Source organism: Argentina silus (genome assembly GCF_951799395.1).
Source record: "Argentina silus genome assembly, chromosome: 21".
In the NCBI taxonomy this organism is placed as follows: domain Eukaryota; kingdom Metazoa; phylum Chordata; class Actinopteri; order Argentiniformes; family Argentinidae; genus Argentina; species Argentina silus.
Genome location: NC_139675.1, coordinates 11,077,150 through 11,101,862, shown reverse-complemented (window position 1 = coordinate 11,101,862; position 24,713 = coordinate 11,077,150). Strand labels below are relative to the sequence as shown.

At 46.3% G+C, this 24,713-nt stretch overlaps 2 protein-coding genes across 5 annotated transcripts in view; one reads left to right on the top strand and one right to left on the bottom strand.

The window, feature by feature from the left end:
- Positions 1-1,671: 1,671 nt before the first annotated feature.
- Positions 1,672-6,006, top strand: LOC310821228 (fibrinogen-like protein 1; the record flags this gene model as incomplete). The annotated part of the gene is made up of 7 exons (XM_083693194.1): positions 1,672-1,737; positions 2,002-2,170; positions 2,507-2,666; positions 3,152-3,249; positions 3,589-3,677; positions 4,433-4,632; positions 5,805-6,006. 7 exons carry the CDS (start codon positions 1,672-1,674, stop codon positions 6,004-6,006), a joined length of 984 nt encoding a protein of 327 aa, XP_083549320.1.
- A 1,395-nt stretch (positions 6,007-7,401) lies between these two features.
- Positions 7,402-24,713, bottom strand: part of mtus1b (microtubule associated tumor suppressor 1b) — a 55,268-nt gene continuing 37,956 nt past the window's right edge. For 3 of the 4 annotated variants that reach the window (XM_083692998.1, XM_083692997.1, XM_083693000.1), the window contains exons 7-15: positions 22,394-22,722; positions 16,540-16,606; positions 12,538-12,752; positions 10,994-11,099; positions 10,769-10,842; positions 10,455-10,550; positions 9,942-10,058; positions 9,093-9,190; positions 7,402-8,512 (exon numbers count right to left, since the gene is read on the bottom strand). In XM_083692998.1, the coding sequence (XP_083549124.1) occupies positions 8,302-8,512; positions 9,093-9,190; positions 9,942-10,058; positions 10,455-10,550; positions 10,769-10,842; positions 10,994-11,099; positions 12,538-12,752; positions 16,540-16,606; positions 22,394-22,722 (1,313 nt within the window). In that variant the 3' untranslated portion in view covers positions 7,402-8,301. The remainder of the gene's footprint in view (positions 8,513-9,092; positions 9,191-9,941; positions 10,059-10,454; positions 10,551-10,768; positions 10,843-10,993; positions 11,100-12,537; positions 12,753-16,539; positions 16,607-22,393; positions 22,723-24,713) is intronic. The other variant, XM_083692999.1, reaches the window with a different exon arrangement.

Genomic DNA, 24,713 nt, shown 5'->3' with positions numbered 1-24,713 from the left:
GAAATCTAATAAAAAGGACAATCAGGTGTGTTGGTGACAATTAAACTCATAATTATCAGGTGTGTTTGCCATCCTCCATTGCTTTCAAAATATCTCAATGGTGGATAAATGAATTGCATGTTAAAAATGTGCACAAGGGGTAACATACTGTGGTAGAAAATAAACAAAAACTCAACTGCAGAACTAAAAACACTTACTGGATGTACTTGGCACAAAAGAGACTGAAAAACACCTAAAAGACAGCTATTGCTGGAGCCTTCGAAGACAGCCAAAACATGCATGCATTCAGCAAGGAGTCCATCAGCAAATGACTTGTTGGGGGTGTGTCCCAGCCCTTTTATACTGTCAGGCTTAACGATCTGCACAGTACTTACTTGTGATTGGCCGGTTCAGAAAGTCAGCCATCTTGTTGCTTAAGACCCATACGGATGAATCTGATTTACTGCAACAATCACCAGGGTAGAAACAGCAGATCTAGCTCTATCATTGAGTCTATGAAAAACCAAACTCTAAAAACCGACCCACTTGTTTTAGATCTGTAACTACTTCCAACCAATGGATGGGTTCATTATTAGACATTATTAATCCGGATTGACATCACTTGACAAATTCAGATCAAAATGTGTATTTATTGGCGCTGGATTCAGCCAATCGAGATGAAGTCTAATCATGAACCGATCCCCTGGATAGAGGTGATGACAGATCTAAAGCAAGAGAACAATTTCAAGCCTTTGGTTTCCCATAGACTCAATGTTAGAGCTAGATCTTCTAACTGTTTCTACATTTCCATTACATTTACATTCATGGCATTTAGCAGACGCCTTTATCCAAATCGACTTACAACAAATACATTTGTCTAAGCAGGTGAATCATCTGTCCATCAGTCATCATAAGAAAAATAACTCTATGCTCGGACCAGGGGCTATTGGCGGTCACAAAAGAAAGGAGAAGGAAGATTTATGTTCACATTCCGGATGCGCCACCTTCCAGCTCGATAACCACTGGCAGAACCTTCCAGAAGTGATGGAGGAGAATATTGGAGGAGAATATCTAAGGGGAAGAACCTAGATATTCTCCTTCAATGTGTTTTGAGTAGAATGCGAGTGAAGGACAAAGGAGAGGACGCGAGGAATCGTGTTTCTAACAATTGAGAAAGGACCATAGATCCAGTAAAAGGAGAGAGAGAGGAAGATGGAGAGAGTGTGGTAAAGTACCGCTGCTATATGTCAGTTACTATCTTCTCTTCTCTCATTTAACAACAATCAATTGTACAATGAACATACACACACCCACACACACACACAGCAGACACAACAAAAGAGCCCCCCCCTCCTTTATCAACAGCCCACTAGACATAACTAGGTTTGACAAGGTCAATAACCAATCCAAAGGAAAGCAACTTGAGATTGCAATTGCCACAGATCTACGTTCATCAGATTACCCTATCCTCAATTCTAACCATAACTATTAGCTGGATAGATACGAATCAGTGGTTAGGGGCAACATCTGGTCCTATCTACTCTGGGAACTAACCAATCATTTTATTAAATGCAGTATTTATTACGCAGAGTCAGATCTGAAAAGGGCGTCTAATTTTCTCCATCGTAGATCGAGGGAGGGGGGTAGAGTGAACAGACCTAACACTGCATGTTCAACATCACTCATCACAAAATGGGGAAAGCTGGAGGATCGAGGATAGCAGTTTTTGGACTTCTGTTCTTTGTGGAATGTCTGTCGGTAAGCATCCTTTTTGATCACAGCTTATTACAATGACTTAATCATTTAAAACAGATATCAGGACAGTTAATGAATACAACTGGCTTGAACTTTTGGTGCATTGTACAGTATGCATGCCCACGTATGTGTGTGTGTTTGTGTGTCAGTCTCAGGAAGTTCACTCACAAGTTTGCAACAAATCGAAAGAAAAATGCTGTTTTACCTTACCTTGAAAACTCCTGGATACCAAACTTGATTGAATAACATCTGTCTCTCTCCCTCGAGGTCCCGGTCCCCTGTGGGGAGCTGGTGGGGCATCTGCGGAAGGAGATCCAGAAGCTGGAGAAGGAGGTCCAGGACCAGCAGCAGTACATCCAGGAGCTCCAGCACAGCCAGGCCCAGAGGTTGCCTCAGATCCCCGTCACACACCTCCAGGCTGGGGACCACTACAAAGGTTCACTGCATAAAAATAGAATAGCCAAGATAGATAGATGATCATTTTAATTGTTGCATGCTCCATATTCAGGAAGTAAACTATCCCTAAGGTGTACACTATACTAGATATTAGAGAGTAAATAGGTGGAATATATTTAAAGAAAATTATGTCTTAAAAAAGGTATATTAAATGTCTGTAATTGAAAAATAGTGGTGATTCATGGCAGAAGCAAGTTGTTATAAATTCAACAAGAATTGCCATGGTCAGATTTTACAGAAAAATATATTTTTGAAATGTAAAATGTCTCTGAATGCCGTTTGTGAGACTCACTGCCCCCTGCTGGTGTCTCTGTAGACTGCTCTGATGTGCTTGCTGACGGGAACACAGCCAGCGGCCTGTATGTGATCCGACCAGGCCAGTCTGCCAGCTCCTTCATGGTGTTCTGTGACATGAGCGATGGAGGAGGCTGGACCGTCTTCCAGAGAAGGACAGACGGCAAGGAGTCCTTCGACAGGTGGGAGGGAGACAAGAATTACAGGAGTGGTAGTATGAACATATGAACAGGGGAGGCTGTTGGAGGTAGAAATCAGAGGACAGGCTCATTGTAATGCATGGAATGGAATGAGGAATAGTATCAAACACAAGTCCTCTGATTTCTACCTCCACCAGCCTCCACTGGAACATATACAGTGGAATGTAAAGAGTATTAATGTATGCTATCTGGAGAATTTAACAAATCAATACTTGAAACACTGACATTTGACATGAGCATGGATACAGTAAGGTCCTTCTTCAGATGAAGTGGTGGGATGAAATAGTGTATCAATGTGTCTGTGTAAGACTATGATATGTCCATGTGTGTGTATCAGATATGATTTATTCCAATAGTTGGCGTCAGAGTATACTTACTGGAAAACACTTTTAACAGTGAACCTGGATAGATTGACTTCAGCCATCTCGACAGCACCTCTTTATCTGTGTGTTTGTCTCCCTCTACAGGGGATGGGTGGAATACAAGCACGGCTTCGGAGACATCCAGTCCCCGAATGGAGAGTTCTGGCTGGGCAACGATCCTCTCCACCACCTCACCTCCCAAGGTAAACAGGGGTTCATCTATACACAGGGCCAGGAGTTTTTCCCTTACCATGTAACCTGACAAGGAGTAGCCCATAACTAGGGCCTTGAGTTTTTCCAAGTCAGGTTCTTGTAGTCAGAAAAACTCCTGGTCTTACACATGACCATGAGCAATGTTGATATCACATCCATTTATATTAGTTCATTTATATATAATGGTAATTGATGCAATTATAGAGCTACTTTTTGCTAATGGGGGGAAACCCCGTCCACCTCAAACATCCACCTACACACTGTGTGGCCATCTTGACGATGCATAGCAGCCATTTTAGCTTTTAACTACCTTACTCTCCATTCCATAGGAAACTACGACCTAAGGATCAACATGGAGGACTTTGAAGGCAAACAGCGCTTCGCAAAGTACAACAACTTTAAAGTAGACGATGAAAAGGTACGTGAACGCCAGTATCATGAGTATACTTCCCAAATGGAACCCATTTACGGGTTTCTTCTCTGTCCCATAACACCAGACTGTATTATTTTGTCTACTCGTGACATTGATGCAACGTTGAGAGCAAGGACGTCTGTCTCAAGATGTTTCTTTTGCCTTTTTAACCCATCGCCAGCTGGACCCTCTATCCTTTGTTGACTATCACTTTGTTCTCAGAAATCGATGTTGACCTAAGCGAAGTTAGAAATGACCTTCAGTCGAGGTATTGTGACAAACCGAACCTCCTTATCCACTCCCTTGACAAGGCCTACAGTGCAAGGACACCAGTCGTCATTGACTTAACCATTCACGCGTGTTCAGCAGTTTGTAGAATTCTACAGCTCAGCAGGGGCTCAGGAAAATGACTGAGTTGCAATGGGTATGGGTAGTATCACATAGCAGGTGTGATCGATTGCTCTCTCTCTCTCACGCTGGGGTAGGCAACTCTGTTCCTGGAGTGCAGCAGTGTGCAGGCATTTGTTCTAGCTCAGCTCCAACACACCTGATTCAACTCTCTGTGGAACACCAGTGAGCTACTGCTGAGCTAGAGCAAGTCTGCACAGCCCCCCACCCACCCCAACACCATCCCTGGTAAAAAAAAAACTATTTAGATGCAGGCTATTCAAGTGAAATTTACATTATAACTTTGTACCAGATTGCAAACCCCCCAGTGCGGGTTTGATTGAATCCTGCTCTTACTCTCCCCTCACCCACAGGACCAGTACCAGCTTCACCTGGGTGAGTACACTGGCAACGCGGGGGACGCTCTCCCTGAAGCCCACCCCCCTCACGGTGACCAATGGAACAATCTACAGAAGGGTCCCCGTTTCGTCAAGTTCAGCACCTACGACCATCCCAACAAGGACAACGATGCCAAGTGTGTCCGCCATGACAGGTCCGGCTGGTGGTTTAGCAGGTAAGGCAATCTGGTTACCATGGAGACACGTACAGGAGAGTCTCATCAACATCTTACCGATGGCACCAAATATATGTTTATGATGTTAACCTCTATAGAAATGGTAAATGCTTTGTGGGATGCTTGGACGGCCCAACTCTGACATCACCCTATTTCACCCTATTTCAATTAGGGTTAAGGGTTAAGGTTAGGGTAGTCCTAAGGATCCCACTTATGAATCTTCCCTTCAGAAATACTGCCGTACACCTCTGCATCCACCTCTCTCTAGGGGATGTTACGTTCAAAACCAAAGCTCCGGAGCTTGCGTCAAACTCCCTGTGTAGTTTATTCAAAACATTGTGCCGATGCTTGTATGGCTTTGGTTTGGTATTGGTTTCGTTTGGGAATAAGAGGGAGGCGAAACCCCACTCATTTCTAGGGTTGTTGTATAGGAGGCAGACAGTTGTTGAAAGTTGTGTGCTTCTATTGTATTATATCTAGTGAAGACGTACGCAATGTTGTTCCACACAAATGTTTTCCCTCTTGGAAAGTCTCTTTTTTTTTTTTTTTTTTTAAACATTAATAATTATACTCCAACGAACCAACTATTAGAGCGCTCTCTCCGCACTATGGCGTGTGGGACGTCATCATCTATAATAATTTGGCTGCTCTAAATTATTTTGACCAGCAGGTGCCACTAGTGTACACTGTGTTGATCAAAGCCTCCAGTAATGAACCCATTTTCGACACAATTAGCTGGAAAGCTTCAATGCATCAGAAAGCTTCGTTTCCCCATCACCAACTCTCTCTTAGACAAATATAACTTTAGTACTTACTGAATCTGGTCTGTTAAACAAACCTGGTCCTGGAGAAATACAGTTGGATGTCAAAGTGGTGGAGATGTTTGTGCTTCAGGTGTGCACGGCTGTAGTGGGCTGAGTGGACAGGTGTGCACGGCTGTAGTGGGTGTGTCCGTGCAGCCAAATGTGCTCGCTGGAGGAACAAGTCTGATCTGACTCCAATAGAACAAAATATGATTCAAAGGCTCTCTAGTTGCGTACATTCGCCAAATATAAAGAACTCAATCAGTTTATAGTCGGAACACTGGAGGAGATCAATAACAAACATCAGTTAGTCTCTCCCTCATGATTAATGATCTCTGAGTTGTGTGTAATTCTCAATCTGTCCACCAGGTGCGAGTCTGGTAACCTGAACGGCCACTACTACAATGGACCGTCACAATTCGTGACGGACGACGGAGTGGTCTGGTTCACCTGGCACGGCTGGTGGTATTCAATGAAATCCGTAGTCATGATGATCCGGGCATCCGACGTCCATCCGGGTAAACTAGCCGACAGGGTCAACATCATGGAGCGTCCTCCGAAAACCGGATAGGCCGAGAGGGTGCGATGTAATCTCTCAGAACGACCAATCATAACCTCACTGTGACCAAGCCAATGGGCCAATGAATGATGAGCTATTTCTTTATGTTTGTTTTATGTAGTAGCGTCAATACCCCACTGAGTGTGATTGTGTATGAATCTGAATAAAATGATCCGATTTACCATCTCACTTTCTGCTTTCATTGACATCATCTTTTAACATTATCATCAATGTTACTGTTTACTGGCTTTTGTCAACGTTTTGTGAACTTAATATTTGACAGTTCTGTATGAACTCTTCTAGCAGATATCTATTGGCGAAAGTATGATATTTTGATTGTGATCTCAAGTCCAAAGAAACCAGCCCTGAAAGTCAGTAAGAAGTATCCATGCTGCAATTAAATTGCTTAATTATTCTCTGCTATAATATTTCTCTGCCGGTGATATGTTAAATAAGACAAACAAGAGTGTATTGGAATAAGGTCATTGTGTCAGTAGTCACACACATCTCACTCACTCTGTGGGTCTTCACACTGGTGCATAAGCTATAGTACATCAGGTGTGAATAGAAAATAACAGGATTTGTGTAATTATATTTATATTATATGTATGGGAATTATAACTCTATTACACACACACACATCAAATTTAGTCACATATCATGCCAAACAGCGAAATTATTTAAATTGCATTTCTAATCTCTTTCTCACACACAACATTGCCCTGTATGTCTCAAGCGTCTTTGTGTTCTACAACTGTCTGATCAAGGGAGGATACAGTCTGTCTAACAGGGGACTGGAGGCATTCACACTGTTTACAGGTTGAAATGGCCAGTTTTGGTGTAAAGGTAAAGTTGAGCCTTGGTGAATGATATACTGTATTAGTGTTACTTCTTTTGGATAGAAATATCTGCTGTGTGTGTGTGTGTGTGTGTGTGTGTGTGTGTGTCACAAACCAAATCAAAGAAGTTCACATTAAATTGATAATTTCAGGTGAGCATCATTCCACCCTGAAATTTTGAGGAAGAAAACAGGGAAGGACATCTGGGAGAAACTGGACGATGAACGGAAACAACTATTCATTTCATTCATATTTCCATGTAAAGCGCAGCAGTGAAGCAGAGATAGCTGTGACAAAGCTCTGATCCCAGTGATGTTACCTGAGGGATCTGTGATATGCCCTCAAGGGAGGAATCCTCTCTCTGCATGGCTGCAGCACAACAACATCATGCATGAGTGCTGACACACACACACACACACACACACACACACACACACACACACACACACACACACACACATACACACACACAAGCATGCACATACATTACACACTCACACACGAATGGTCAATAGTCAGACATTGTGTATACTACACTACTTTGCAGCCTTCAACGTGACTGGGGGTATGATTTTTATCGTGTTTATTTATGTTCAAAATAAAACAAAATATGGTTAGCTGAGGCATTCTGGGTAAGTTTGGACACAAATGATGTTATATTTGGATTCAGTGAACAAGAAATTTCATAAACAACAAAAAGGTAAATACATTCCACAGTTCGATTAAGGTAGACATGTAAGGTTTGAAGAGTAACGGTATACGATTGAGTTCCAACTCTGGATATCCATGTCCATATATGGACAGTTCACACAATTCACACAAAAGCAGTTCATTGATTGATCTCCGCTCTTCAAAATGTCCTGAACTTCAAAAGAATCCACATCTCACTCAACCCACCCTTTTAAGATCATCATCATCATCATCAAGCAGGTTTCTTTTTTGTTCCAGCTGGCACAGGAAAAAGGACAGCTTACAACCAAGGACTTTCACACGCCCAACTCTTGGGGCGGCGGAACACGATGCACGAGAAAATAACAAATACCAAATAAAAACAAAACAAAAAAAGGAGGCTAGTCAAAATGAGGTGAGAGGCTATGTACAGACCCTGAGGCGTGCCTGTTCCTTCTCTCCTCTGAGGAGAAAAGGTGAGAGAAACCAGGCGATAGAGCAAGGGTAGCCAGTCCCACGCTAAGTAAGTGCATCTGTGCAACATTGTCTCGTTTTTTGGAGAGAGAAAAAAAAAAACGTCTTTTAATAAATTCAAAATGTACAAGTCGTCATACGCAGTGTGGAAAAAAACTGCGGCGAACGAAAGAAGTCCATCCGTTATCTGGAATAGCTTTTTCTCCTTGAGGCGCCGCACGCACACGCACACACACGCACACACACACACACACACACACACACACACACACACACACACACACACACACACACACACACACACACCGCGTTGCCCAAGTGAAGGTTATCTGGGTGAGAGGGGGGCGCTGGAGGGGAAGGAGGCGGAGTTGCGCGGCGAGGGGAATGTCGAGGTGGGTGACAGGCGGCGGGGGCTGGCCAGGTCTCCGTTGTGCAGCTTCCACTGGAGCTCCTCGTTCTCCATGGACAGACGCTTGTTGGCCTTGGACTCCTTCTGGAGGGTCTGCTGGAGCATGACCTGCTCGCTGGACAGCTGCCTGTAGGGGGCGACAGAGAGGAGGAGGAGGAGGTGAGAGAGGAGGAAAACACAGAGATGCATACAGAGATATACAGACAAGACCAGGGGATGAGAGGACGGGGCTCATTGTAATGCATGAAATGGAATGAAGAATGGTATCAAACGCGCAGCACATTCCACATTCCATTCCATGCTTTACAATGAGCCCGTCCTCCAGAGGTGGTGAGAGATGGGAAAACACCACAGATATTCACGAGTGACAGATAATCCACCCACACACACACACACACACACACACACACACAGTCTCATCGCCACAAGGACTTGCTGTAACCACAGGCATACATTCTGTGATGGTGAGTGTATGAGAAACCCTGCTGGAAGAGCAGATGGGGATAGCACGACTTCTGGTGAAAGATGAGTCACACGTGCACGCACGCAGACACACACACACACACACACACACACATCCACACCCATGCGCACGTACACACACACAGGCGCACACACATCCACGCTCAGACCCACCCACGCACGCTGCACGCCTGCACACGCATACACACACACACACACACACACACACACACACACACACGTACTTGGAGAGTGCTTGGTGTTTGTCCATGCGGGCCCTATAGTCCTCGTTCTCCTGCTGGACTTTGTTCAGGCACTCGTCCAGCTTCACGTTGGTCTCCATCTGGACATAAGCAACATGTCACATCTACGCCATCTTCACACCACCAATCACACACCCCACCCCATGGAACAGCTAGTCTAATTCACACTCTTCATAATGGTGGGAATATTCATATTCAGGGTTAGAAACATGGATCGGGACATTCTAACAACTGCCCGTTGCATTCTTCTGCCTGTTCGATTGCGTGTGTCACCTTGTTTACATGGCACCATCACTTTATATGTGTGTGTGTGTGTGTGTGTGTGTGTGTGTGTGTGTGGGTGTGTGTGTGTGTGTGTGTGTGGGTGTGTGAGAGTATGTGAGAGTGTGTGTGAGTGTCTTGTAAGCCTGTGACCCACTGGTGATCAGTGAAGTTTAATTCAATTCCAGTGTGTGTTTGCGTGTCGAGAACCCGCTGGCCCGGACTCAACTCAACCTTATCCAATCATGGTGTTTTTATGCATTTTTGTTTTCTAGCCAAATGCCTGCTGAGACAATCCATCATGAGCTTTAGCTACTTAGCTAGCCACACACTGTGTGTGTGTGTGTGTGTGTGTGTGTGTGTGTGTGTTTATGCGTGTGTGTATGTATGTGTGTGTTTTTCTTGGATGTGGTGATATAAGTGGTCACACCCTTATTAACAAACACAGGGGTTAGCTCAGGGCATTTGGCATGAGTGTGTGCATGTGCGTGTGTGCACCGTTTCCTGAAGACGAACCAGCCAGAAACGGTGTGTGTGTGTGTGTGTGTGTGTGTGTGTGTGTGTCCTCACCAGCTTGTCCATCTGCATGAGTTTCTTGTCCTGCTGGTGGAGCTGCTGGTTCTTGATCTCCAGCACCACCTTCAGACTCTCCAGCTCCTGCTCCAGATACAGCGTGTGGGAGTCCTTCTGGAAGGAGGGAGGGATGGGAAGAGAGAGGGAGGGAGGGAGGGAGGGAGGGGGAGAGAATGCTAAGTATCCTATACAACCCCTTCCCTCACAATCTGTTATTTCACACCACTATGAGACAGAGTTTCCTATTTTCCACTCTGCTGCTCTCCAAGAACCCACCACGACCACCACAACCGACATTACACGTCCCTTCCAAACCAGCAGGGGGCAGCCAACCCCAACACCACAACACTCTTAACTGCACTGCAGTCCATTGACTGTAAAAGCCAGGAGTTTGAGACTCTGACAGTGAACGCCTCTCCTAACCAGGACAGGATACTGTCTCTCAGTAGCCGTGTTGTTGACAGACAGAGGTGCCGACGTGTTCCAAGACCAACCACAGCGACACCCTACCTGGCTCTTCTCCGCAAGAATCCTCCTCCTCTCTTCCTCCTCTCTCAGCTTCTCGCTCAGGGCCTCGTTCTCCATCGTGAGGTCATGGATCTTCTCCTGTATCGAAGAGAGGAGTATAGTTTTGGTTGATGTTATCGGTTATTGTTTTTCGAGAATGTTTTTATGTTTTATTATTTATTCTTTTGGTGTTATTATATTATATCCTGTTGATCACAATTGATTGTGAGTGTATTGTGTTTTTAACAATGGTTATTGCATAATGTACGAGCAATGTGCATTGATGCGGAGATTCAAAGTGAATTAAGGAATCTTACCGAGAGAGAGGTCTCGGTTTCCTTCAGTGTTTTGTCCAGGTTCTCCATGTCTTGCTCCTGGGTGTTCCTGAGCTCTGGAAGACAGCAGTAAATTAATGATAGGAACTACATTGAGGATGCTACAATTTCTCACAAACTAGCTAGAGAAAATACATTTAAAGATAAAAAGTGGATGTAAGGGTGATATGTGTGTGTGTGTGTGTGTGTGTGTGTGTGTGTCCTCACCTTGGATGGAGGTGTCGTACTGCTGTTTAAGCGTCTCCATCTGCTCGCTGTGACTCACTTCCTGTTCTTTCCTCAGAGCTTCCTGTTTGGTCCTCAGCTCCTCCACCTGGGAACCAATAAGACGGGAGGGTGAGGGTTAGGGTTCTGACACCATACTGTAGGTGCACCTCAATAGCCTAAGTTTGCTTCCTCTCCTCGTTTTCCCTCCATCTACACCAGGGGAGGCTGGCGGAGGTAGAAATCGGAGGACGGGCTGATTCTAATGCATGGGATGGAATGAGGAATGGTATCAAACACGTCCTCATTCCAGTCCATGCATTACAACGAGCCCGTCCTCCGATTTCTACCTCTGCCAGCCTCCCCTCCACTGATCTATACTCATTTAAAAACACAGGACAGTGAAAGCAATATGGTGGATGCCTGAATACAGGAAAGGAGACAAGGAGAGGAGACAAGGAGAGGAAGCAGCCTCTGTACACTATGCTGGGCATAGGAATGAAGTCATATCACTGATTTGCTTGGTATTTCATATCTACAGTTCCATATCTGAAAATTGAGTTATTATACAATCAAATATTTGCCAGTCCCCCCCCCCCCCCATGGCTGCTCTGGCACTCATCAGAGATGCCATCAGAGAATAATAACCATGGCAACACTCGTAAATTCTAGGCAGCGCAGTTACGAGCCTGGGCTGCCTCTCCGCGTGTGTGAGAGCCAATGGAGCATGAGAGAGTGGCACTAAATTATGGGTTATGAGTCATATATGTTGACATCACACTAACCCCCCCCCCCCCCCCCACCATCCCCCCCCCCCCCCCCTCAGCCAAACAGCCAGGGAGAAAACGCTCTCTGTTTCTGCAAGTTATACAGTGTGTATGTATCAGTCGCTAACAGCTTCATATTCAACACTGTAGTCATGTTGCTGACTGTGTCTGTGCTCATGTTTTGCTCATAAATAAAGCCTTATAAATCCTTTCAATAAACAGTGTTTAATATGAAAAGTCAGTGAGTAATAAAAGGAAATAAAATTGCACGATGGAACAGCAACAGCTGAGTGAGGTCATCCTTCTGAAGGCCTGGCCGTCCAAAACATCAAGGGCTGGTTTCCCAGACACAGATTAACTCTAATCCCCCCCCCCCGCACCCCCCCGGAAAAAAATGCATCTTCAAAGGAGTGTGATTGAAAGTGTGATTTAGTCCAACCTTAGTCTTGGCTTAATCTGTGTCTGGAGAAACAGCCCCCAAGTGTACAGTACCAGTCAAAAGTTTGGACCCACCTTCTCATTCAATGGCTTTTCTTTATTTTGATTATTTTCTACATTGTAGATTGATATTGAAGACATCAAAACTATGAAGGAACACATATGGAATTATGTAGGAAACAAAAAAGTGTTAAACAAACCAGAATATGTTTTATATTTTAGATTCTTCAAAGTAGCCGCCTTTTGCTTTGATGACAGCTTTGCACACTCTTGGCAAGTTTGTGTCCAAACCTTTGACTGGTACTGTATGTCTAGTATCCTTCCACCCTCCCCTTGACTGACCTGCTGCTCCATTAGGCTGCGGTAGCGGTCGGCCTCCTCCTGGTAGGTGAGGTGGACCTTGTCCCACTCGGCCTGGTAGAAGGCCCTCAGGCTCTCCTCCAGCCGAGACAGCTCCCCCTGGTGGTGCTCCTGCACCCTGCGCAGGGCCTCCTCCAGGAACCCACGCGCCTCCTCCTTCTCATGCTGCAGACGATCGCAGTTCTGGGTGGACGAGACTGGAGAAGGGGAGAGGGAGAGAGGGGGAGAGAGGGGGGAGGATGGGAGAGAAATGGATGGGGGAGAGAAAGAACAAAAATCTCTCACTTTGTGCTTTGTGACTCTCTCCCACATAATTCAGTCTTATTGCTGTTGTTCACATGACAATCTAATAAAGGTTTCATTACAAAATGAAATTATTTGGCTGTAACTCCAAGACAGAGATGATGTGTCAGAATGTACACGCCTCGACACTGTCAACAGTTCAACCGCTCATGAAAAATATGTTTTTGTTCCTCAGTAACATTCCTCACTGCTAAATTCCTCGTAAATTGTTCGTAATGTATGATTCACAAAAAAAAAAAAATATTTGGACAAGAACGTCTGACAATGAAAAGGAAAGAAAAAAAATAAACGTTGCGTAACCTCGTCCCCAGGCTATTGCGTACGGCGCATATAAGCCTGGAATAACAAAGACTTAAACCCGGGGCTTAGTGGAAGTGAATTGACCGAGGAAAGTATTTGTTAATATCTGATCTTAGCGAATCACACAACTGTGAGGCGTAGCCCCGAATCAGAAAAGTGTGGTGTGCAAGCTCTGGGGGTGTGTGTGTGTGTGTGTGTGGGGGGGGGGGGGTGGGGGTCGCCGTGGGGGTCTCCGTGGGAGACGATTGATGCGAAGTGAAGCCAATGGCTGTGCGCCGTCCGTTTTGAACTCTTCCTCTTGGCTCCGTGAAGGCCAAGTTTGACGCGTTGGTCTGCCAGACCTTTCGCGCATTTGGCCAGGAAGTGTCTACAACAATACGCAACCTCTCTTCATCACAAGCTCATGCACACATTCCTTTCATCCTCACAGGACAGGACAGAGCAGGAGACATTTCATGCCAAAATGAACCTCTTCCTCCCTCCGTGTCCACCGAACACGTCATCTTAACACATTCACTCGTGTGTGTGTGTGTGTGTGTGGGGTGTGTGCCTCAATGTTTGAGAGAGAGAGAGAGAGAGAGAGAACCAGTCGACATTCCCCCAGTCCTCAGTGGGATTAATTATACTGCCTGTTGCCACGGCGATGATGACATGAGGCCGGCAGCTGTGGGTCCCCTCAACACTAGTCTCTGTCTCTATTATGGGATGGCATAACAGACACAGACCAGGGTGTGGGCAGGTGGCCTGGAATTGTGAACGATCACCATCACTGACCCCCCCCTCCCCTCCTCCCCCTCCTCCCCCCCCACCACAAATCAAAACATGGTTTCATAACAACACAGGGGCCAAAAGGGGTCAAAGGTGAGGCAGAGGCTGGAGAGAGAGAGTAGGCCTGCTGTCTTCTCCCTGCAGTGGTGTCCTGTCCACTCTCCTCCGTCTCCTCTATCTAAACACTCTGGAGAACTTTAAGCACGCGACAAAGGGAGTTTCTACCTACTCTACTATGTATTTTTAGACACCAGTCCAATGCATGAAGAACTCCTTTCTGAAAACCCACGGAGGGGAGAAAGGGAGCGCGCACTTTGGAGGAGAGAGGATTTAGAGGCCAGATTTAAGTGCACTGGAGATCCATGGTCATGATTTACTCGGCCCCTGTCCCACCGTAACTCTCCCCTTTTTACAGCTCGATAGACAGACTGATCCAGGGGAGGCTGGAGGAGGTAGACATCGGAGGACGGGCTCATTCTAATGCGACGGAATGAAAATGAGGAATGGTTCCGTTCGTTACAGTGAGACCGTCCTCCGATTCCTACCTCCACCAGCCTCCACTGGACTGATCCAAGAACAGTTCATCCTGAAGGTCCTTGGCAATAAACACTAGAGAGGGAGACACCAAACGGAGTGGGGCAGGCAGACAAACTGCTCTCTCTCTCAGCGGTACACGTACTGACTGAAAGTGTTCTTTGTCTGGCGGCAAGTTCAACTTAATGCGCAGTCGACGGTAAAGAAAAAAGGAACTTGTTCGGGCTGTTTAAAGCCTGAGATTTAAGACCTGGGTTTAAAAGGAGACGGTGAGAGCGGGACACACACACACACACACACACACATACACACATTCCACAGCCATGTGTAAGGGTGAGGTCGAGGGTCAAAAAACACTCCAAGGCCAAACTCATCAAAGTCAAAGCATTTCTGCTGAGGTTTGTAGGGAAACTGTGTCCAGGCATGTGTGTGTTTTAAGGGGGCAGGGGGCTGAGTACAGCAGTAAAAGTCTGAGCTTGCATGAGTCTGTGTGTGTGTGTTTTTTTGTGTGTGTGTGTGTGTGAGACAAAGAGAGAGAGAGAGAGAGTCAGAGAGAGAGAGAGAGTTAGAGAGAGAGAGAGAGAGAGAGAGAGAGAGAGAGAGAGAGGGAGAGTGAGTGTGTGTGTGTGTGTGTGTGTGTGTGTGTGTGTGTTGATAGACAGATATGTCTGTACATATTTGAGCGGGAAGGGGGTTTGCCACAGTACTGTGGTTGGTGGGAATGTACTGTATGTGTGTGTCTGTGCATGTATTGAGTTATGTATGTATACATGCGTGCGTGCCTGCATGTGTGTGTGTGTGTGTGTGTGTGTGTGTGTGTGTGTCTGGACATGCAGGCGAGTGTATGTCTACGTGTTTGAAAGCACAGAGGGGCCCTGTATCTCTGACAGTAGTCTGGCAGTGTGTTGTCCATGACCACATAGTGCTGGGTGAGCCTGCCAGAAGCCTTCAGGGCAGCACACACAGGTGGCAGGGGTGGTATGACAACACTGCTCGTCACATGGCACGTGGGCAGAGAAAAGCGATACCCCCCCCCCCCCCCCTCCCTCCCCACCCCTTCCTTCATACACATTACACATCACACACGCCTGGGGTCCGGGCCAAGTCTACGCAACAACTTGACAGAACACGACAAGCCCACCGCTCTCCGGAACGCCCAGCTCTCTGTTCTTGCAATGACATCATCACGAGAGGAACGTGGAGTCCGTGGGAACACGTACTCCAGAGCTCCTGAACGTTGTTTCAAAATGGCCAAACTACATCTTGCTTCTACATCTAAAAAACCCCAAAAAACTTAACACTTGAAACCATCATGTAAAAACCCATTGTCTGCTTCTGACGGATCTGGCGTGTCTCCATCAAGGGTAAACAGCGGCTGATGCAACATCGGAACTCCATCCAGCGCCATAGATCTACGGTATACTAGACCTGCAACGTTTGAGCGTTGACAGTGGGCTAGTGAACAAAGGAGATTGTGTCACTGTAGGAGGTCATGACAAAGGCTCTGGGGCTGCTACGCCCAGGCTACCAATAACAGCAATTAGATTTATGTCTCTGACACACACACGCACACACACACACGCACATGCACACACACCACATGCCAAGGCTTGTGTTGCAGCCTGGCAAACCCATCTTGCCCGGAGGGACTAGCTAGGAGCAACGTGGAGAGCAGAGAGGGACCTTCAAAAACAATGTGCTTTGAATGGCAGTTGACTTCTTTGATAAGATTACACTGATATGCAAACAGGCTTGGTGAACGGGAGGGAAGCCAAAGGAAAGTTTATGAAAGTCAAATTCGGATTTTGACCACGTTTCATGACGGGTGTCGTCTTGGTTCAGTCAAAACAAACTCCGTTTCACTTCAGCCGTTGCGGGAGAGGGCATATCGGCAGCTTTTTTGGAATTACTCGATTTTCGTTAACAGTTGTCTTGTTTATGGTATTGGCAGCTCATTTTTCGGGGGCTTTTCTGAATGAGCGTGCCAATGAAGCTCATTTGAATTTGCATGTGACAGAGAGAGGGGCTAGACAAAACGTTCTCTGTGTTGGAGTGGAAAAGCGCTTGTGGTGTTCTTACGGAGTTCATCCCGAAGGTTCGCTAGCTCCAGTGACAGCTCCTTCTTCTGCTTCAGGGCCTCCTCGCGCTGTGTGTGTGTGAGAGAGAGAGAGAGAGAGAGAGAGAGAGAGAGAAAAGTGAGACGATTAGTCATTTAACCAATGGAAAAATGATTCACATACCACATGAACGCTTTGTTTTGGAGTTGAAGCAGACATCACTTTGAGAAAGGCTTATACCTTGACTGACAGTTTAGCTTCCCTGTTTATCATGACACAAAGTTTCACATAGCAATTTAGGGCTTTAGCATGTTGACATGGAAATACCAATTACACACTGTTGTGTGTATACTGTCCAGTGGAGGCTGGTGGAGGTAGAAATCAGAGGACGGGCTTATTGTAATGCATGGAACACAAATGTTCGAATACCATTCCTCATTCCATTCATTATGATGAGTCCGTCCTCCGATTTCTACCTTTACCAGCCTGCCAAACTGTCTCAAACACTTCACACAGGGTTTCATTTTAAATAGCCCCCACAGCCCAGCGGAGTCATACAGCCTGTAAGACAATCCAGCCATGACAACAGCAGCACTGTGGTCAGCCGTCTCTATATGAGACATTCCTTCAGACATATTGTATTCCTTCCTACAGACACTGTACCTGGATCAGTTCACAGAACACTAACTGACTGTGTAGGAAACAAGGGGGAAACGTTAGAAGCTGTTCATTGGTCTGTTCCTTCACTGTGTGTGTTCAAATGCAAACACGTGCTGTGAAACTCTCACACGTTTACGTGTAAAAAAGGAAGAAAAAAAAACAGACGCGCGCGTGCACACACAGAAGTAGTCTTTCACACACACACACACACACACACACATTCTTTCACACACACACACACACACACACACACACACACACACACACACACACACATTCTTTCACACACACACACACACACACACACACACACACACACACACACACACACACACACACACACACACACACACACACAAGTACATTCTTTCACATATACACATTTTTTCAGGCACAAAAGTAGTCATGCTAACTCACATTCTTTCACACATATCAACATTGTCTCAAAGACTACACCCTGAACTAATCTAACACAGGGCTGACCCCGCCCCCCCACCACCACCACCACATCAAATGCTCCAACTTTGATAATGCCAGAATACTGTCCAAAGTGCATTCTGACAGACTTCAATCTACACCTGAATGAACTCTCATAACAAGTCATTCCCTCTCTCTCTCTCTCTCTCTCTCTCTCTCACACACACACACACACACACATCATACAGAGCCATAAAGGCCCATCTGCTCTCAGCATGGTCAGCCTAAGTGACCCAGCAGACAGGGTGAGAGAGAGAGAGAGAGAGCGAGAGGCCAAATATCCCGGCAACAGATGACCCCCAACTACAAAAACAAAGATACATTTAAAAGAAAGAGAAACCGAGGGAGAGAGCAAAAACAAAGAGAAGGAATGATAGAGAAAGAGAGAGAGAGAGAGAGAGAGAGAGAAAAAAGAAAGAAAGAAAGAAAGAGAGAACCAAACAAACACACCTTGGCTTTCTTCCTTTTGTGAGGAGCCTTCTGTAGGTAGGCTCTGCTAGCTGAGGAGCCCATGTTTCCCCCTGGGCTGCCGAGAGGCGGAATGAGAGGAACACCACAACATGCTCCAATGAACCTCCCCTTCTCCTCCTCCTCCCCCTCCTCCCCCTCCTCCTCCCCCCCTCTACCACCACCTTCACCTCCAGCAGTCACTCAGGAGAACTGGTCTGTCTACATCAAAAGTGTGTGTCTCTCTCCTTCTTTCTGTCTCTCTCTCATAACTTGTATAGCTGGTGAGGGAAGGGGTAGTATAGTACTGAAGGAAGGGGTAGTATAGTATACTTATGGTTGTCTAGTTAGTCAATGAGATGGTCTCTAACATCCTCCCTCCCCCCCTCTCTCTATCTCAGGAGCCCTCCCCATGAAACATCAGACCCTCCCTACCCACCTTCTAACCCCAGACCCATTCTCAGCCCTGTACTCCCCCAAACGAGACAGAGCCCAGGGCTGCCCTTCTGCAAATGCATTTTCTGCATCATTATTGTTTGACAGTGCAATGTTGCTGCAATGCATTGTGCAATTTAAATGCATTTTTAAGTGTGCATGTTTATTGCGATAACATGTATAGTGACTTGGTATTTAATGTTCTTGATTACATCGGAATGGCAAATGGAACACATATCAAAGTTTTCAGTAGGGTGGGGCTGGAGGAAGGAATGGAGAGAGGGGAAAGAAGCTGGGAGGTTAGGCTGGGGCGAAGGCTCCCTGCTCTGGGACTCTGGGGCTGCGTGGTCAGCCTCTCTGGTTGCTTTAAAGAGCCAGTGGGTGTATTACGTCCCCTGGGCAAAATATCGACCGGCTCTCAGACAGGACAGGGAGCCTTACTATTGTGTGTTTGCTGATATGAATGTTACACTAGTGCTGCTTAGCGGGACCAAACAAACAGTGGAGTTACTCTCAACAGCTGAATTATTATCGAATGAATACGTATGACAATTTCGAAAACACATAACGTCGCTTCAACCAGGTGAAATCAACAATTAAAGTCCATTAGCTTAGCAACGGCTGTACATCCAAGCAGTGTATCCATTTTAAACCTTGCAGCATTGTCCACTAGACTCTTTCAAGTGTTCCAGGCAGGCGAGATGGCTCTGGCATTCTCTCTTTAGATAACACACACACACAAATAGCACTGTGCAGTCTAGGGTGAATAAACTACGCTATCAGTGAAGAGCTATTCCACTGCCAAGAGCTCTCTCGCTCTCTAAACAGCCTCCTAGCTAGCACAAGCGCTATCGAGGAAATTTCCCCTCAAACAAAAGACAAGAGGGCAAAGGGCAACTCATTTTGGCCCAAAATGTCACTTAAGCCCTCGAGACTCTGATGGAGGGACGTGAGAAAGCGGTTCTCTATATGTTTACTGCACCAGCAGGACAGAATAAGAGGATTTCACGCTTTTGTTTGTCATGTGTTATGTTCACAATCATCCTCTGTTATTCATGACAAAAATATCTTGTGGTTTAATTTAATTGAGCTTATAGATAGCTCTAGATAAGGTTAATGTAATATATAATATAAATGTAATTGTAGAAGACGTATGAACATCATTTAGGGGTGTTACGGTAGATGTATGTCGATGGGGAACATCTCTTCCCCTTCTATCAGGAAGAATACAGTAAGCTCTCCAGGGGGGTGCGTTATCTGCCTATTGACCTCCAGCCCTGCAGCTCACAGGTGATCAAGGAATCAAGCGCCTTACCCCCTCCCTCCTAGCCCCCTCCCTCCTAGCCCCCCTCGCTCCAGGGTTCAAACTACAGCTGGTGCATTCCTCCCCCCAGTCCCTCCCTCCTCCTTTCTCTCCCTCCCTCCCTCCCTCCCTCCCCCCATCCATCTAATCAACAACAGAAAGACAGCAAAGCGCTCCATCGGTCTCCTCTGCAGATGTGTTTGCGTTTGGTCATAAAACAAACGGAAAACGACTGCACACAGGGACGACTTCCTCTCCACCGTTTGACACAGTAGCATCAGCTATGTCACCGAGTGCAGTATGATTCAGAACGGCATTCGATATTTCCGCAAAGCTTTCGGAAAATGAAGCCCATAATGGTTAATAGGACATAACCTGACTGAACCTGTCTCTCCGGTGTTGTCTGAATTGAAGTCAATGTTGACGGTCTGTGAGGTTGCACAACAGCTGCTCAATGACTAGTTGATGAGGTGTCACTCAGCCAGGACAGGTTGTGTTATCTGTAGGGCTCTGATAGCAGGTTTACGAGAGACAGATGCCTACTTTCGCTGAGTGAGATAACTACTCTCTCGCAACTCCACCTCCACTCAACCGACGCAGATAGGCTGGAGCCGTGTGTGTGTGTGTGTGTGTGTGTGTACCTATACAGTAGATGACTGAGGTCAGTATTAGTCAGGGTGTGGACAGCTATAAACAACACTAACCATTCCTCTCTCTCTCTCTCTCTCTCTCTCTCTCTCTCCAATCTGAGTTCTAGCCATGTCCTCCCCTCCCTAATGGGAACATAGCTGTCATGGCCTGAGTGTTTCTGCAGAGTCACCAGCATCTGCTATCAATAAAGAGCTATAGAGGCACGGTAGTGTGTTTTAAACAAGAGAGGGAGGAAGAGAGGATGATGAGGTAAAAATGAGTTTTAACACCCCTTTATTGTACACTTAAGGAATGTTACGTGGTACAATGGAGCACAACAGCTATACAGACCCAGAGAAAGAGAGGGAGAGAGAGCTTATCTTCCTCCGTCGTTTCAGAATCTGGGGCGAGGCGGAGGTTGACGAGCTCCAGGAACTCCAGAAATCTACTCTGCCATCGTTAAAAACAGGTTCAGAGCCTGAAGTGGCACTACCGCTGAATCATAGGGGAGGCTGGGGGAGGTAGAAATCGGAAGACGGGCTTATTGGAATGAGGAACGGTATCAAACCCGTTCCATGCATTTACAAAAAGACCGTCCTCTGATTTCTACCTCCACCAGCCAACAACTGTTCACACACACACAGCCTGAGGCCTGTTGGAAACTCTTGCGGGACATGACTGAGTCATCCCAACTGTCCCCTTCGTACTGTTCAAATGGAGGAATTTAAAAATTCTGTCTTGGCTAGATTCACTCTTTACATAACAATCTCAATCCTAAAGCCGACATAAAGCACATGAATCGAGCATTTAGCAATTATTTTCTCTCCGACACTGCTAATTTAGAGTCTATCATAAATGGGCTCCATCGAGTCAACCTGAAGCGATGGGAAGGCAGTGGCATATTAATCCCAGCAAATATTGACACAGTAGCCTATCCGTGTCCTGGATTCTGTGAATGACACATGGACAAACCGCTAGCCACACCCAGGTATCTGGTTGGACCAATTCGTTGGCTTCAGTCTCTGATAGAACCGCCCCAAGAGACAGGAACTCAGATGGGGTTGAACAGGATCCTGACTGAATTAGCCTTCCACTATGATTACTGGATGTGTACGATATACGGGCGGCATTTTGAAGAACGCTGATTAAAGATAGAAGGTTCAGTGATTACGAACAACAACTTCTAGCTGTGCTCTGGTTGACCTGTTTAAGTGCCAGTTAAGCATGAAAGGCCAAGTATATGAGGTCCATAGGGGCCCATTTATCCATCGCACACGCACACACACACACACACGCACACGCACACGCACACACACACACACCCCTCTAATACGGGCTCTGATACACCGAACACAGAGAGAAAACAACAAGCTGATGTAGCTAACCACAGTCAGACAACCGCGACATACCACTCACACACACTGATGAACACAAATACATATTTGTGGACAGACAGGCCCTGTATATTTGTTTACAAGACAATGTCTGGTAAATGGGTATTTTCCCATATTTCCCTACAAAACGTGCATCACCCAACACACATTCCAATACTCCTATTGTGTACTGCAACATTGGGAGCCATTCCCAAACTATAGCTAGTGTGTTTCGATGGCAAAACACACCGATACAAAACTGATACATGTATGTTCCTTTGACATCTACACACGTGTACACCTCATCAATGGATCATACAGGACAGCACACACGCTTCCCCATGACATACCACAGAGTTCTATGCCGTTCCGTGCCTGTCGTTCATAGTTTCAAGGTGACCTCATAGAATCTCTAGAATTCCAGTCTTACCCCAGTGTGACCTCAGTAAATACCATAGCAGCCTATCACATAGAAATACAGGAAACAGAATTGTCCTGTCTTACCATAGTAGCCAATCACATAGAAATAGAGGAAACAGAAATGTTCTTACCTCAGTGAAGATGTGCTGTAGGACGGTGGCGAGGGCCTCTATCCTGCGGTTCCCTAGGCCGAGGAGTTTCCTCAGCTGCACGATACACTGGTTCTTCTTCTCACACTGGTCCCGGTACTGGGCTAGCGTAGCCGGCTTAGCCTCCGCTGGGACCCGTACCGACCCAGACCCGGGGGTGGTGGTGGTGGTAGTAGTCACTGGTGCAGCTGGGACTGGGACCAGGTCCGGTGGTTGGGCTGACTGGGGCTGGTGGGAGACCCCACCTGGGGTGGCGGTCGCAGAGGTGGCGGTGGTCCTCGCCGGTGCCCCACGCAGCTTGTTCTTGTCCACTGCGAAAGAACAACGTCCGGATGAGTGTGGAGAGGCCACGACGTTCAACATGGTGACTCACACGTACGACCACAACCCCCCCAAAACACACGTGAAACATAGAAAAGACAAACACACACACACACGCACAAACACACACACGTGTGCACATACACACTCGGTTGTACACAGAAGGGCAGGAGGATACGCCCTGGGAGAGACTGGCTGTTTCTGAGCTAAGACTCAGTCTCCCTCTCTCCCTCTCTCCCTCTCCCCCCTCCTTCCCTATAGCCGCCCAGCTGAGCATGCTGGGATAGCACGATAATGATGGGCAGAGGTAAAGTCCCAGAGTGCTTTAGAAGTGCATTAGCATCAGAGCCACAGTGCAATTAGGGAGACAGAGGGATGCTCTTCTCTCACCCTCCCTCCCTCCTATTATTTTCCTGTCTCCCTCCCTCCCTCCCTTCCTCCCTCACTCCCAGTCCTTTTCTTATTTTGCTCTCCTCTCCCCTCTCCCTACCTTCCCGCATTTTGCTCTCCTCTTTCCCATCATTTTTCCTTCCCTCACTCCCTTCTTTATTTTGCTCTCCTATCCTCTCTTGTCCGCTCGCACCATTTTTATCTCCTCCCCTCATCCCTCCCTCCCTCCCTCCCTTCCTCCCTCCATCTATTTTGCTGTCTCAGAGCTAAAATGGCCCAGTGAGATTTGATCCCTGACTGGATGTCGAGCATGCAGTTTTATCTACATGGGTGAACTGGCCATAGTGACTGTCTGTCGGTGTTATTACCACTGACATTAGTTCTCATCATGATCTTCATCATCAGTTATATCATCATCATCATCAACCCATCTTCATCCCCAATGTGCTGTACTGACTGTGGACTACCATCTCTTCTGGAGGGAGTGAAGAGTGTGTTTGTGTGTGCATTAAAAAAATAAATAATTAAACATTTTTTAAAAATCTGGGTTCCTCGAGGGGGCTTTTCTCTCAGAGAGGGTCCCACTGAGCCTAGTGAACTGACACATGACCTCTGACCTTTGACTGCCAGGATCACACCGGCTGAGGTGTGGCTGTGATTCTTCCTCCCTCAGGGAGGTTTTACTCTACCACTGCCCCCTGCTGGATGCACCCCGTGTCACACAACTCATGTGCTGCATTGCATCTTTCCACCCTTGTCTTTCTTTAACTCCCTCACATGGATGATAAAGGAACAGACTGGTGTAGGAAAGCCTTTAAAATCCATATTTGGGAAGTGCAAAAGGGCACGCTTCAGGTGGAGAAATGGGACACCACAAACGTCAAGTGTACTTAGGCATTTTGAATACTTAAAATACATGCCCTCCTCCCTCCATTGAAGCAATCACTTACAGTGCCTTCGGATGCAAAAATGTCATAGACAAATCACTCAAATAAGTTGAATTGAGTCCATCTTAATGCAAGGATAATAGTTCCTGTAATTTTATGCTAATAACACCATCTTAATAACACCATCCTAATAACACCAACCTAATAACACCATCCTAATAACACCAACCTAATAACACCATCCTAATAACACCAACCTAATAACACCAACCTAATAACACCATCCTAATAACACCATCCTAATAACACCAACCTAATCATCCCTGATAAGTGAGCTCTCTAAAGGAGGGGAAAAAAAGAAGAAAATATGCCTTTTCTAAGTGTTCAATCAGAACAGGGCATGTGGTTTCAAACGTCCCCTTGAAAACTCGACAGTCATGGAAAAACTGCATCGAGGCACATTGACTCGAATGCAAATTTAATCCAATTGAATATCAATATAAATCTGATTAAGCTGTGTTATGAAAGGGAAAGGCAATCTTTTTTCAAGGGCAGCCGGGATAATTCTGGTTCTCTGTGGCTGGGTGAGTCGATCGGTGTGATGCGATTACGCAACACGTGGGCTTGCCAACCCGGGTCGATACAGCTACTGTATATATCAGTGTGGATGGCACCAGTGTTGGGAGAGGAATGCAGTTGGACCA